Genomic DNA, 15,107 nt, shown 5'->3' on the forward strand with positions numbered 1-15,107 from the left:
GCGGAATGGATTCTTTTCGTCTTGCGAGGCACCACTGTATCCCAAAGGATGCTACTGAAGTAACCTTTTTCAACATGTGCAAAAATGAAGTGTTGAAACCGATGGTCACATAAACTACTATGTATAAATAAATGCACTATGGTCCAAAGGGTCGCATCAGGGTTTTAACTTGCATGGATGCCACGTTTTCAGTAAATAGAGGGATTAATTGGTATTGGGCCAAGCAAATGAATCTCAAGTTTAAAGCAAATCATTCTGAATAAAGGCAATATTATTTTTGTGCTTCTGATTGTTTAGTCGAAACGGTTAGTTTGACATAATTTTTATGCAAAAATATATATACTAAAAATGTTACTGTTTATTTCCTTACTCGCTATATAAAAATTATTTATTACATGTCCTGTGTCCATGTAATTTAATGGTGTTAAAAACATCACATCATTTCTATATATTAATATTCCATCCTTCAGGTTCCCAGTTGATGCTGACCAAAATGTATTGTGATGTAGATAGCACTTAGTTCTATTGATGAGAATGTCTTGATTATCACAATGTCGTTTTCCCTAGTAACTCTAAAACAATCTGCTCTACTTACAAAGCCTCAATTGCACACTTGAAGTGAGTTTGTTTTCTTGTGTCCTGAAGATGCCAGGTGGAAAACCTAGGACCAATATGTCTACACTGCAGACTTTGCTGTGTACCTTTAAATTGGTGCTGCTGTTGAATATGCAATCTATTTTCTCTGTAGCTTTGAAGGTCAATGGAAATTGTTCTCTTTCAGTCATTTTGTGAAACAAAGGTGGGTGTGAAGGACTTGCTGTACTTCTCAGATTCAAAAGTTAAAGTTTATTGCAACAAGATTCTACCAGGGATGCACAGCACAAGCCCTTGAAGAAGGGAGCTTTGTTAAAGCTGAACTTGACTTAAAGGCAATTTCAATATGGGGTTCCAGTCCCATGTGTACTAGATTGCAAATTTATTTATAAACTAGGTTCATTTTCCCTCCCGCTATGTTGCAGTGACCCGTTACATCCCTAACAAGAAAGGAAATTTAAATTTAGCATTTAGCAAAGTTGGTTACTATTTTCTCTCTTCCTGTGTTCTCTCCAAATACCACCTCGGTGTGCCTTAATTCTAAAAGTACTTTTGTTCTTGCTTTTTCTCTTTTTTGGCCTAGACTTCCTTTTAAAGGTCTTTTGTCTTATGTAGCCTCCTTGAGAGCCTGTAACTTTTTTTAGACTTGTATGTTCCTTTTATAAGCTGTGGTCTATCTGAGCCCTCATAGCAACTTTTACATAACCTCCAAGCATGCTTCTGGTTTCCCTGGTTGATATGCATTGGCACATATCCGAATTCGGTAAATGAGAAATAGATGCCAAAGTCCAAAGCAGTTGTCCAGAAATGTCAACAGGGGGCTTGTATTTTACTTGGGTTACTTGCTTTAATTTAATGATTAACAGGCAGAAATGCAGAAACTTTAAATGATCCAAGTGCAACAAAACTGAGTAACCTACATCATGTCCGAAAAACCCATTTGCATTGCTGACTTTGAGGAACATGCCAAGAAATTTCTTCGGAAATCTGTGTATGACTACTATAAGTCTGGAGCTGATGATCAGCAGACCTTAGCTGAAAATGTATCTGCATTTTCAAGGTAAATAAATAAGTTTGCATGTAATTAAACAGGGCAATGGGGAATATGAAGCTCTGAAGCATGTCTGTAATGGAGTTAAGCTGCAGTGACAGTGGACAGCTTGGTTGTCTACAGGAGTCATGCTTAACTGCTGCTGGAGCTTCTGGCTAAATAGTCTTAACTTTCACTGTGTCCATGTCTGGTGGGTACTGAGTTGGAGTAAACAGTTCGGACAACCACACTGTGCCCCAAAGGCCACTTTTTGAGTGACTGGTAAGGGTGGGATTATCTTGATACGCTTGTTCTCTCAACCCAACAATTTCTCCCTTCTTTCCTTCAGCATGGAAAGAAGCAACAACTTCATCGCACCCCTCTTTGTCTCCTTGCTTGTTGAGATGAAGGGGTATTGAAGAGAATAGATGTATTTCTGCAAAATTTGAAGATGTATGCTTCAAAACAGTCCAGGACATGGGGGTGGTGAGGCTAAACAAGTTAAACAACATAATAGTCATGCATGGAAGGAACGAAGAATTTCTTCCTGAGGGAGGCTTGCACACCCCCTTACCTGTATTTCTTAACACACTTTTTTTATTCATCCAAGCCTTTTACCGTTTTTTTCGCTCTATAAGACGCACCAGACCACAAGATGCACCTAGTTTTTGGAGGAGGAAAACAAGGAAAAAAATATTCTGAATCTCAGAAGCCAGAACAGCAAGAGGGATTGCTAACTGGTCCGGACCAGTTCCAACTGGTCTAGACCGGTTCCAACCAGCTTAGACCGGTTCCAACCGGTCTAGACCGGATCCAAGCATCTTGGACTGGTTCCAACCGGCGTCAACCGGTTCCAACCGGTCTAGTCTGGATGAAACCGGCTTCAACCGGTTTAAATTGGTCTAGACCGCTTCCAACCGATCTAGACCGGCTGAAACCGGCTTCAACCAGTTCCAACCAGTCTAGACTGGTTCAAACCTGCTTCAACAGGTTCCAACCTGTCTCGACCGGTTCCAACCAGCTTGTACCGGTTCAAACCAGCTTCAACCAGTTCCAAACGGTCTAGATCGGTTCCATCCGGTTTGAAGAGGTTCCAACTGGTCTGAACCAGTCTAGACCAGTTTGAACCATCTTGGATCTGTTCCAACCGCTCTAGACCGGCTGAAACCAGCTTCAACCGGTTCAAACCGGTCTGGATCGGTTCAAACCGGTCTACACCGGTTCCAAACAGCTTGGACCGATTCAAACCGGCTTAAACCAGTTACAACAAGTCTAGACCAGTTCAAACCGGCTTCAACCAGTTCCAACCAATCTCGACCGGTTCCAACCAGCTTGTAGCGGTTCAAACTGGCTTCAACCGGTTCCAACCAGTCTAGACCGGTTCCAACCAGCTTGTATCGGTTTCAACCGATCTAGACCGGACGAAATGGGCTTCAACCAGTTCTAACCGGTCTGGATCGATTCCAACCAGCTTGTACCGGTTTCAACCGATCTTGACCGGCTGAAACCAGCGTCAACCGGTTCTTACCGGTCTGAACCGGTTCAGACTGGTCTAGACCGGTTCCAACCAGCTTAGACCAGTTCCAACAGGTCTAGTCCGGCTGAAACCGCCTTCAACCGGTTTAAATCGGTCTGGACCGGTTCCAACCAGTCTAGACCAGTTCAAACTGGCTTCAACCAATTCCAACCAGTCTGAACCGGTTCCAACTGGTTCCAAGCAGCTTGGACCGATTCAAACCAGCTTCAACCGGTTCCAACCGGTCTGGACCGATTCCCACCAGCTTGTACTATAAGCCTTATTGGCACAAAGGTGGAGAACAAGTCTAGTACCCACTAAGGAAGAATGGCAGTGTAAAATGTTTGAAGATGCCTGCTTCTTGGGAGGAAAGCAATGACAAACCTAGACAGCATCTTAAAAAGCAGAGACATCACCTGGCCAACAAAGGTCCGTATAGTTAAAGCTATGGTTTTCCCAGTAGTGATGTATGGAAGTGAGAGCTGGAGCATAAAGAGGTCTGATAGCTGAAGAATTGATGCTTTTGAATTATGGTGCTGGAGGAGACTCTTGAGAGTCCCATGGACTGCAAGAAGATCAAACCTATCCATTCTGAAGGAAATCAGCCCTGAGTGCTCACTGGAAGGACAGATCCTGAAGCTGAGGCTCCAATACTTTGGCCACCTCATGAGAAGAGAAGACTCCCTGGAAAAGACCCTGATGTTGGGAAAGATGGAGGGCACAAGGAGAAGGGGACGACAGAGGACGAGATGGACAGTGTTCTCGAAGCTACCAGCATGAGTTTGACTAAACTGCGAGAGGCAGTGGAAGACAGGAGGGCCTGGTGTGCTCTGGTCCACGGGGTCACAAAGAGTCGGACACGACTAAATGACTAAACAACAACAACAATAATATGCTCATGGGCAGGCAAGATAGATTGCTATCTCTTCTGTGTCCTTTTATCCCCTGCCACTGATCAGCAGTGAAGTTGATGAATATTTGGATGGGGAGGTGTGAGGGTTATGCATGCAATGCAGTAACTTTTTGCTTTGTTGGTTCTTGTGGAGTCAAGAGGCCATGGTCTCCCAGGGAGTCAGCAGTTAGGATTTCAGGCTGGTGGCTTAAGCCATCAAATTGAGATGTGGCTGCTTCCCATTCTCTTTGGACTTTTTTATTGTAAAAGAATCCTAAACATCTGCAGTGTGGATGATGGCACCAGCGTTTCTCTAACAATTTGTGAACATGCTGTTTTGAAATCTGCCCCCCGCCAAACAAGAGATAACCGAGCTGGCTTCACCCTCTCCAGGTTAGTGCTGGGGAACTAAAAAAAGATTGTCCTCCAATACTTCTGATCTTGGTGGGTAAAATTCTATCCCAAAGTCTCCAGCCAGATCGTTTCTTCGAAAATAGATGTTGTGGCAAGGTTGGCCTGATGACATTCAAGGAAATCAATTTGAAACCACATCTTTCAGCATTTTAAATTAGAGTGGGAGAAAATGATCAAACCTCTGATAATCAGTTCCGACACATTGCATCCCTGACTTTCCCAAAGCCTTTGGACAATGAGCTGCCCTTTGCTGATAAATGTGGGACCAATGACAGCTTGTTTGCCAAAGTTGTTCACGCAATGCATGTCATTGCTTCCCTGAAGCTGAGTGCGAGGAAGGTCACCGAAATGAGACTTTATCTCAAACATGGAGAGGAAGGAATGGGAGGCTAAGCAGAGTTCAAGGCTCCTAACAGACAATGATACAGACAACTGGTACATCGAGAATACATGGTTGAGCTGTTTACTAAAACATTTCTGAAGAACACAGAGAAGCTAGTGGAGGCTTAACAACACACAATGCAACATGGTTTAATGACTTTCCCATTCTGAATGTTTTGACATAGGTTATTCCATTTTTCAGGAGTAGCTTTAAAGAACACAATGTGGACTATATTTATTGTGGCATCAGTCTACCTGTCTCAGTGCTTAAAGGTAAAGGGGCCCCTGACCATTAGGTCCAGTCGTGGCCAACTCGGGGGTTGCAGTGCTCATCTCGCTTTATTGGCCGAGGGAGCTGGCATACAGCTTCCGGGTCATGTGGCCAGCATGACTAAGCCACTTCTGGCGCACCAGAGCAGCGCATGGAAACGCCGTTTACCTTCTCACCGGAGCAGTACCTATTTATCTACTTGCACTTTGACATGCTTTCGAACTGCTAAGTTGGCAGGAGTTGGGACTGAGCAATGGGAGCTCACCCCATCGTGGGGATTCGAACCGCTGACCTTCGGATCGGCAAGCCCTAGGCTCTGTGGTTTAACCCACAGCGCCACCTGCGTCCCATGTCTCAGTGCTTATGCTTTATAGAAAGAACATCCAATTCCAGGGAATGCAATAGGTTGTTGGGACAGGTGAAACATGAGTGGTTCCTGGAGCTTTTGAAGTTACTGAAATGCTTTCTGTAGTTAGCACAGTTAAGCCTGCAGCCACTTTCACACCATACCAAGGTCTATGATACCACGTTAAGTGCTCATGACTCCTCCAAAGAATTCTGGGAGCTGTAGTTTGTTAAGCTGTTAGGAGATGCCTGTTCCCTGCCCCGAGAGCTACAATTTCCAGAGTGGTTTAACAACCAGTCCCTCTTCATGGGGAACTGAAAATTCTAATTGTGATGGGGAATGGGGCTCCATAACAACTCTCAATGCCCTTAACAAACCCCAGAATTCTTTGAGGGAAGCCAGGATGTTTTAAAGTGGTACTGTAGCACCTTAAATGCATGGTGTGAATGTGGCCTCTGATTCCTTCAGAGGGACTTTTGGCGGTGGCAAAAGTCCCAGCCCGAAACCCCTAATGCTTGACAATATGCCTGCATTGTAGGATGTACCGTATTTTCGCTTCATAAGATGCACTTTTTTCTTCCTAAAAAGTAAGGGGAAATGTCTGTGTGGTTCCTGGAGCCGAATTGCCCAGGGGCAAAAAGCAGATCGTGCTTTCTTTTTTTTTTTGAAAGAGGGAAGTGGGTGTTGAAACAAAGCCGCTGATCGTTTGCCGATCGGGGAGAGAGATAAGGGACACTAGAGATAAAGGAGGCTGCCTGGGAGGGGGGAGGTAAAGACAGCAAACTTGCAAAGGGGGAAAACAGGAAGACTAAAGCAACAAGGAGAGAAATTAGAAGAAAAGGAGGAGCAAAAAACTGCTCCAGCTAAGGAAAAGACACAACACTAAGGCAAACAAGAGGGAAGGGAGTGTTGAAAGGAAACATCTGATCGGTGGGATAGGAAAAGAGATAAGGGACACTAGCAGAGGCTGCCTGGGAGGGGGGAGGTAAAAGCCCATGGATCCTCAGGATTTTTACATTGGGTCACCCCAAATTCACCATCAGATCACATAGCATGTCCATGGCTACAGCCGGCACCAAAGAAATCACGCATCCACTGTTTCCTGGGGCTGCAATGGTGCAAAAACATGATCACAAAGCACAGATCCACATGGATCCTCAGGATTTTTGCATTGGGTCACTCCAAATTCACCATCAGATCACATGTCTGTGGCCACAGCATGAACCACAAAAACCATACATCCACTGTTTCGTTCAGAATATTTTTTTCTTGTTTTCCTCCTCTAAAAACTAGGTGCGTCTTACTAGGTGTGTCTTATGGAGCAAAAAATACGGTAACTTGCTTTCCCGCCAGACCTCCTTTACCTGCCAAAAGTTGAAAAGTGTATGTTGACCCTGCCTCTTTACATTTCTAGAACTTGGAAATCGCCACCCAAATTATCTTCTGGGTATCTTCACACTACCGGAAAGTTAAGGAAGAACTATAGGGACAGAACTACCTAAATTGTATAGAATTTTTTTTTATGTATGCTACTACAGGGGCAAGAAGGCTACTTGCCCCAAAATGGAAAGAAGCAGAAGTCCTGGCAAAGGAAGAATGGATACAAAAACTTGTGGAATATGCAGAAATGGTGAATCTTGCTGGAAGAATAAGAAATCAAGATAACAAACATTTTATAAAATAATGGAAATGGTTTATTGAGTATTTACATATAAATTGCAAACAGATGAAAACATTGGCAGGATTATTGTAATAACCTGCAGTTTCATAAGAGTTTATATTTGAAGTAGATAATTAAATGAGCAAATAAAAAGAATTTGGATATGCAGAAAATATTAAAAAATTTAAGGAACTGCAGAAAGAGGGAAGGAAGTCAAACTCTGAAATGTTAAAATGATTGCAAAATTAATGAAATGTATAAATTTGAAAAGTATAAGTAAAAACTTTTTTAAAAAAAGAAAGTTAAGGAAGAGCTGGTTCCAGTCCGTACTGGTGGGAGCATTAAATGATAGCATTTGCTCAGCAGTAAACAAAGACAAAAAGTTATTTGCAAACTCTGGAGTATGATTCCCGTCTGTCTGATAAGTTGACTTCTCCATTTCCATCTGTGCTAGGTTAAGACTGTACCCTCGGATGCTGAGGAATGTGTCTGCTCTGGACCTGTCGACTTCCATCTTGGGCCAGAAACTCAGCATGCCGATATGTGTAGCAGCGACAGCCATGCAATGCATGGCTCATGCGGATGGAGAAATTGCAACCGCCAGAGGTATGTTGGAAAACCCAGCTGTGAATAATATAACCCAGGAAGGAGCTCAGCAATGTTAAAGAAACCTTGGGTAGAATTCCCCTATTGAGCTCCATCAGCGAACGCCCTGTGCAAGGATTTCCATTTGTGTAGTGGGGCTTCCCTCCTCTTCCTCTGTGTGCTCCCCCATTCACCCTGAAAATGACTCCTGGGGAGTTGGGAGAACCCCCAGAACTTCTAGTGCCTCTTATCAGAAGATGTACAGTATAAATAAAGCTGTCAATAATAATTAATAATAATTTATTACTTATACCCTGCCCATCTGACTGGGTTTCCCCAGCCACTCTGGGCAGCTCCCAATAGAATATTAAAAACACGATAAAACATCTAACATTGAAAACTTCCCTAAACAGGGCTGCCTTCAGATGTCTTCTAAAAGCTGTGTAGTTCTTTCTCTCTTTGACATCTGATGGGAGGGCGTTCCACAGGGTGGGTGCTACTACCGAGAAGGCCCTCTGCCTGGTTCCCTGTAACCTCACTTGTCACAATGAGGGAACTGCCCTTGGAGCTGGACATCAGTGTCCTGGCTGAACGGTGGGAGTGGAGACACTCCTTCAGGTATGCTGGGCCATGGCCAAAATTGCTTCTCATTGTTTAAAGCAGAAATCCTGAGAAAATGAAACTTGAGAATTTTTTAGTTGCTCTGTCCACAACCCTGAGCCAAAACAACCATAAAAATCAGTACCTTCAGGGCATATAAATAGTGCCAAGAGCAAGGCTTGAATGAGGCGTCAGTTTTCAATTAGAGGCCTGCTACTATTCTTGCTTTTTAGCAGAACGCTAGCTTTGAACACAGATTGGATTGAAATGTGAAAAAAACACACCCATAGGAGTTTTACTGATGAAATTTCATGCCAAGGTGGTTGGTTTGTCCTGCACTGTCTTGGACCCTTCCCAAAATCACTTGTTTCTGGCAGAAGTGATCTGGGGTTTAAATGTGAACCTAGAATTAAAAGCTTCAGTTGACTGAACTAGTGCTGTTGTTTTTTAATCGGAACAAAGCTTTCCCCACTTTGTGGCATCTCAAAACAATATCCTAATCATGGCTGACATCAGGTGTGACGCAGGTAGAGATATGCCTGTCAATTCAGAGTTGGGAAACGGTAAAACACACTCCTGATTGGCAGTGAGAGCAAGGCTCCCCTTTGCCAATGCACAATCAGCTGGTTGACAGTGAGAGAGAGCCTTCTGACAAACCACTCGGTTAAATCGGCTATGATAAAGTGGGCACAGGACATTGGATATAACATTATGTTTGAAGACTGGGAGAGGTTGTGGACTACTGGGTTGAAGTTTACTGCATGTAATGCTTTGAAAGAAAATGTTATGAAAATGATATATAGATGGTATTTGACCCCAGTCAAACTTGCAAAAATATACCACCTGTCTGATAACAAATGTTGGAAGTGTAAGGAAATTGAAGGAACATTCTTTCACCTCTGGTGGACTTGCCCTAGAGTGAAGGCTTTCTGGGAAATGATATATAATGAGTTGAAAAAGGTATTTAAGTATACCTTCCCTAAGAAACCAGAGGCCTTTCTTTTGGGTATTGTCGGCCAGAGTGTGTTAAAGAAGGATCGAACATTTTTTATGTATGCAACAACAGCAGCATGGATACTTGTCGCCAGGCATTGGAAGACACAAGATCTACCCACACTGGAAGAGTGGCAGATGCAACTGATAGACTATATGGAACTGGCTGAGATGACCGGCAGAATCCGAGACCTGGGAGAGGAGACGGTGGAAGAAGATTGGAAGAAATTTAAGATTTATTTACAAAAATATTGCAAATTGTATGAATGTTAAGAAGGATGCTAGAGTATAAACAACTTGGCACCATTGAGTTTAAGGAAGTGAATTAGGAAGATAAGATAAATTTAATAAATGATAAAAATTTTGGAATATGTTGGTTATATCTAAACCTGTTAAGATTTGAATAAAACGATAGTCAAATTTAGAGGTATAACATTGGAAAATTAGTTATGATGATTAAAAAGTAAGGGGATAAATTTGCTGAATAAAATTATAACCAGGAACGCAGGAGCGGGAGATGCGAGGGAGTCCAAAGAAGTGAAAAGATTTATGTTAAAGAGATGTGATATTGTATTGTTTTATTGGCATTGTGATTAAAACAAAAAATTGTTAATAAAAATATTTATTTTAAAAAAAAAAGATTGACAGGAAGCTAGGACCAGGGGTAGACTTTGGCAATCTGTCATAAGGCATCCTGTGCGAGGCCAACATTTGGCACGCCCAAATGGGAGCTTCTCAGTTATGGATCTACTCAATTTTGTGCCCCTTGTGCGGGGAGATGACCCACATCACCCTAAATCCGGCGCTGCGAGGACCACAGCTTCCTATCAAAGTTGCCAGAGTTGGGGGAGAGAGTTGCCAGAGTTCCACACCTCCACCCTAATGAACCTCTCTGTGTAGTTTCGAGATGTTGGCTTTTGTCAAATTTGCCAAGAAATGAAGACAACACCATTCCAGTTCTAAAATTCATTGTTACGTTTCAAAATGCGGCATGCAAGTCCTTTACTTCTGATGGTTAGTATACAGTGGTACCTTGGGTTAAGAACTTAATTGGTTCTGGAGGTCCGTTCTTAACCTGAAACTGTTCTTAACCTGAAGCACCACTTTAGCTAATGGGGCCTCCTGCTGCTGCCACGCCACCAGAGCACGATTTCTGTTCTCATCCTGAAGCAAAGTTCTTAACCTGAGGTAATATTTCTGGGTTAGCGGAGTCTGTAACCTGAAGCGTATGTAACCTGAAGCGTATGTAACCTGAGGTACCACTGTATTAGAAATGGATTGCATGGAGACTAGCCTGCCGGACATTGTCGGACTTCAGCTTCCATCAGTTCCACCCAGCAGGGCCAATGGTGTAGGGATGTCACACAATTCTTGCCTGTCAAAGGAACTGCTTCCTCCAACACAGGATGGATTGCTCACAATAACCATCCCCCTAATGCTTTCAAGTGACATTGAGGAGGGACAGGATATTTAAGTTTCTGTGACTGTGAGCATAGCATCATATTTAAAAGTTGTGTTTGTCTGTGAGAAAGGTAATTTATAGTTCTCGTTTATTTTAAGGAACGTGGTTATGTTTAGTAGGGAAAAGCTTCTGAATTTTTTTAAAAAAAAATCCTATGAAACAGGCATTTCATTCTTACACTGCCCATACATAGACCTGTGGACTTGGTCATCTGGTTACAGATGTTTGTTGGTTATGAAGAATTTGATGAGTTTCCCCGTTCATTCTTTTTTTCCTGGAAGGAAACTTGGCAAAAGGCCTCTATATCAGTGTGTCTGTCACTCTGAGTAGTGTGCTATCAGTTTTGGCCTCAGTTTACACCTAACACATTCCCAAAGGTACTTGGGGATAATATTCTCTTAGCTTTCCTCGCTTCACTTGACTGCTCACATCACAGGAATCTATTGACACAGAACATCCACTCCTTTTTGAGGGCAAGAAATTTCAAGTGACTGACAAACCAGCTCCATCTAGTGGTCAACTTGGTTTGAGATGTTGCTTTCAAGTTGACATTGTGGTCATTTTGGCTTTTTAGAAGGAGCTGAAACCTAATGGAGGTAAAGTTTAAAGATGGAGCCATCTAAGAGGGAAGGAGCACAATCGTGTTGTTACAGGTTCTCAACTTCCATGCACTGGATGGCAGTGTTGAGCTGCTTTTGGGTGAGAGTAATGAAGAATTATGATGAATCTACAGTCGTGCCTTAAGAGGGACGTGGGTGGCGCTGTGGGTTAAACCACAGAGCCTAGGACTTGCCGATCAGAAGATCGGCGGTTCAAATCCCCGTGACAGGGTGAACTCCTGTTGCTTGGTCCCTGCACATGCCAACCTAGCAGTTCGAAAGCACATAAAAGTGCAAGTAGATAAATAGGTACCGCTCCGGTGGGAAGGTAAACGGCGTTTCCGTGCGCTGCTTTGGTTCGCCAGAAGCGGCTTAGTCATGCTGGCCACATGACCCGGAAGCTGTATGCCGGCTCCCTCGGCCAGTAAAGCGAGATGAGCACCACAATCCCAGAGCCGGTCACGACTGGACCTAATGGTCAGGGGCCCCTTTACCTTACAGTCGTGCCTTGGTTCTCGGACACCTTGGTATTCGTACGTTTTGGCTCCCGAACACCGAAAACCCGGAAGTGTTCTGGTTTTCAGATGTTCTTTGGAAGCCGAACGTCCATTGCAGCTTCCACGGCTTTCGATGAAGTGCAGGAAGCTGCTGCAGCCAATCAGAAGCTGCGTCTTGGTTTTCAAACGTTTTCGGAAGATGAACGGACTTCTGGAACAGTTTACATTCGAGAACCAAGGACGACTATATTTGCTTTATTTTCTAAAAGTAGACAGCAGATCCCCCAGAGGAGACGCAATAATATATATTTCTATAAAAGAACTAACAGAATTCATTATAAATACTCACGTAGCAATGGCTGCTCTCATGGGCACTTCTGTACTGTCACTATTTTTGGGTGGACTCAATCACATCCCAACAAATTCAGGCTACACAATTAAAGCTGGTTTGGAGCTGTTTCAAAACAAATCTCCCTTCCAGCAGATGTCAAAGCGATAAACAACTACCTGACATTCAGAAGACATCTTAAGGCAGCCCTGTTCAGGGAAGTTTTTAACGTGTGATATTTTACTGTATTTTTTGTTTTTATGGAAGCTGCCCAGAGTGGCTGGGGAGGCCCAGCCAGATGGGCGGGGTATAAATAATAAATTATTATTATTATTATTATTATTATTATTATTATTATTATTATTATTATTATTACTGATGCAAAAGATAAGACTTTTTGCAGTAAGGAAAGGGATGCACTGGAAAATGTGGCGTAACACCAACTAACTGACCTCCTTGCAAAGAAATCAGGCTGCCATCTAATCTCTCTCGCAAACAAGTTGGCTGGATGCTCACTAAACAGGCCACCTGGAAGCAACCTATATGCCCATCTTGTTTTGATTACATGGAGTCTCTGCCCCAGGGAGCTCTCAGGAATTTGCTGGGGAGGTTCTGCTCCACTCAGATGGGAGTGTTGCGAATGGGGAGAGGGCTTCAAATGTTTGGGCCGCGGCTTGGAGCCACCACTACATGGACTCTGTGAATGTTGGAATGGGGACATTGTGGGTTTTTTTTTTAATAAAGCAGCCCGCATAAATTCTCAATAAGAGCAGGAGAGATTGAGGGGAATGGTTTGTTTAGGAAGTGAAGTAAATTGCAAGAATATGCTATGATTAAGTAGATGTTCCACATGGTGGAGCTCTAATACCTTGAATAGAAACCCAGTAATCCCAATCAACACAAAGGATTATTATAATGGCAGTCACTAGGGACCGATACAAGAATCTCAGTATGAAATAATCTTGCTTAAAGTGTACTTGGGACAGTCTGCTATACCTGCAATATAGTACATAATCTAGAAGTTCATGCATTTGTATCCTAAATGGTGATGCTATCCTGAGGACAAAAAAAACCTATGTTTAGTGAGATACAGTATTTCTCAATACATAAGCATTTTAATGTTAAGCTGTCACTCAGGTAACCACCGTAGGTAAATACATAAAACAGTGCTTATTTTTTTATTTTCTGTTTAGGTGATCTTTGGTACATTGAAAAGTTTCAGAGAAATCAGTATATTATTTAAAAGGCAAATTACCATAATATTGATGACATCTAAAGTAAAAAAGTGTTTGGTTTTATTCTAAGCCTTAATTGGAGCTTTAGTCACCTTACCCAAACAGCGTATTCTGTTCAGTGATGAACACCATTTATGTAAAAATTAATAATAATTGGGGGGGGGGGTTATTGGGTTATTGTTTTTAACTTTGATTTTGTAGATTGTCATCTTTTCTGTGAACCGCCCTGAGACCTCCAGGTATAGGGCGATATATAAATTCAATCAATCAATAAAATGATTATATGAGTTCTGTACCTGGAGGTACTTAGAACAGTGTTGAAATAAATGGGGTAGTTAAATGACTGTTGATAAAAGATGGAAATAAATGTGGAGAAGTTCAGCTACAACGCTCTGGTCCAAGTGACCTCTTGCCCCACAGAAGCCACTGAAGCAGCCATGCATTTGGTGGAACCCAGTTCCGTGACTACTAAGCTAGAAATGTTCTTCTGGCTTATTCCTTGTGAGGGTGTCTAGATAATTAATAAGTGTGCAAACTTTCTCCCAATGCACTGTAGGTAATTCAGGGAATAGAACATAAAGCAAGGGTGACTAAGCTGTGGCCCGTCTGCAGTTTTGTTTTTTGTTTTTTTAAATAATATTTATTAACTGGCCAATCACATCAAATTAAATCACATCGCATAAATTCCAAATTACAAAGCCAAATTTTAAAATTTTGTTGGGGGAACCCATACTTCAAGATCCAAAGGGGGATTCAGATCATCTTCTTCTGCGTTAATGTCCAAATCAGTCCCAATCAGTCCAGACAAAGTTCATAATTCTATCCAGTCTTATCTTGGTGTTTCCACATCATATCTTGTTCATATAATTTCTCTTTTCCCTTTACAATCTCTTCTGTTAGTCTCCTTAAGCCGATAGCAAATATAACAATCCTGTGTGGATTTCCCATTCCTCTACTAAGTCCAGATGGTTTCCATATATCTCCTTCGTAGATAACATCACTCTTTCCATCATAAATTTTGGCATTTGTCGCTCTTAAGTCCCACCGAGGAGTTGATCCACGATATGTAAACAACTCTATTTCTCTCTTTCTCCTCCCAGACCCAAGAGCTCCAACAATGCCTCCCAAGATGGCGACGGCATTTTTAACTGCGTCATTCCAAAACTCTTAGCTTTCCAGCTTTGGATCGAAAGTTTATCTCCACACAGCCTTAAATCCACAGCTTAAGTCCTTGATTTCTGACTCATTAGGGGAGGGGATTCTTGTTAAATCACATAGAAAAAAGGGAAGGCAGGTTTTCCCCCCCTCCCCCCTCAGTCATTTGTCGTACGGTATCTTGACGTATCTTCTCATATTTTATTCTTGTCTTGTTATCAGAGATCTCTTCTGTCAGCAGTCTTTATTCCCCTTTTTCCTTGAAGCATGTGCAATTTATCTCGTCCAAATTGTTTCTTTTGAAGATCCTTGCAACTAGCGGCACGAATCAGGGACGGCGTTGAGGAGTGCCGGAATCCCACAGGAGGGCTTTGTGCCTAGTGCCCCCACTCCCACAAATTCGGGGGTGGTATAGGGCACAGCAGGCAGGGGCCGCCCCCCCCCACAATCCTGGGGGGGGGGTTAAGGAGGCTAATTACCCCCATCATAGCCTCCAAATTACCTCGTGTGGGTCGGAGAGATGTTATTGTCAGCCATCTTCCAATGCGC

General features: G+C 42.8%; 1 protein-coding gene across 1 annotated transcript in view; it reads left to right on the plus strand.

Moving 5' to 3' along the window:
* Positions 1-1,443: 1,443 nt before the first annotated feature.
* The window catches only part of HAO1 (hydroxyacid oxidase 1), a 29,462-nt gene continuing 15,798 nt past the window's right edge, over positions 1,444-15,107 (plus strand). The window contains exons 1-2 of the mRNA XM_083730730.1: positions 1,444-1,654; positions 7,559-7,710. Coding sequence (XP_083586856.1) covers positions 1,518-1,654; positions 7,559-7,710 — 289 coding nt within the window. The 5' untranslated portion in view covers positions 1,444-1,517. The remainder of the gene's footprint in view (positions 1,655-7,558; positions 7,711-15,107) is intronic.

The sequence above is a fragment of the Podarcis gaigeae genome (genome assembly GCF_964106915.1).
Source record: "Podarcis gaigeae genome assembly, chromosome: 3".
Classification (NCBI taxonomy): domain Eukaryota; kingdom Metazoa; phylum Chordata; class Lepidosauria; order Squamata; family Lacertidae; genus Podarcis; species Podarcis gaigeae.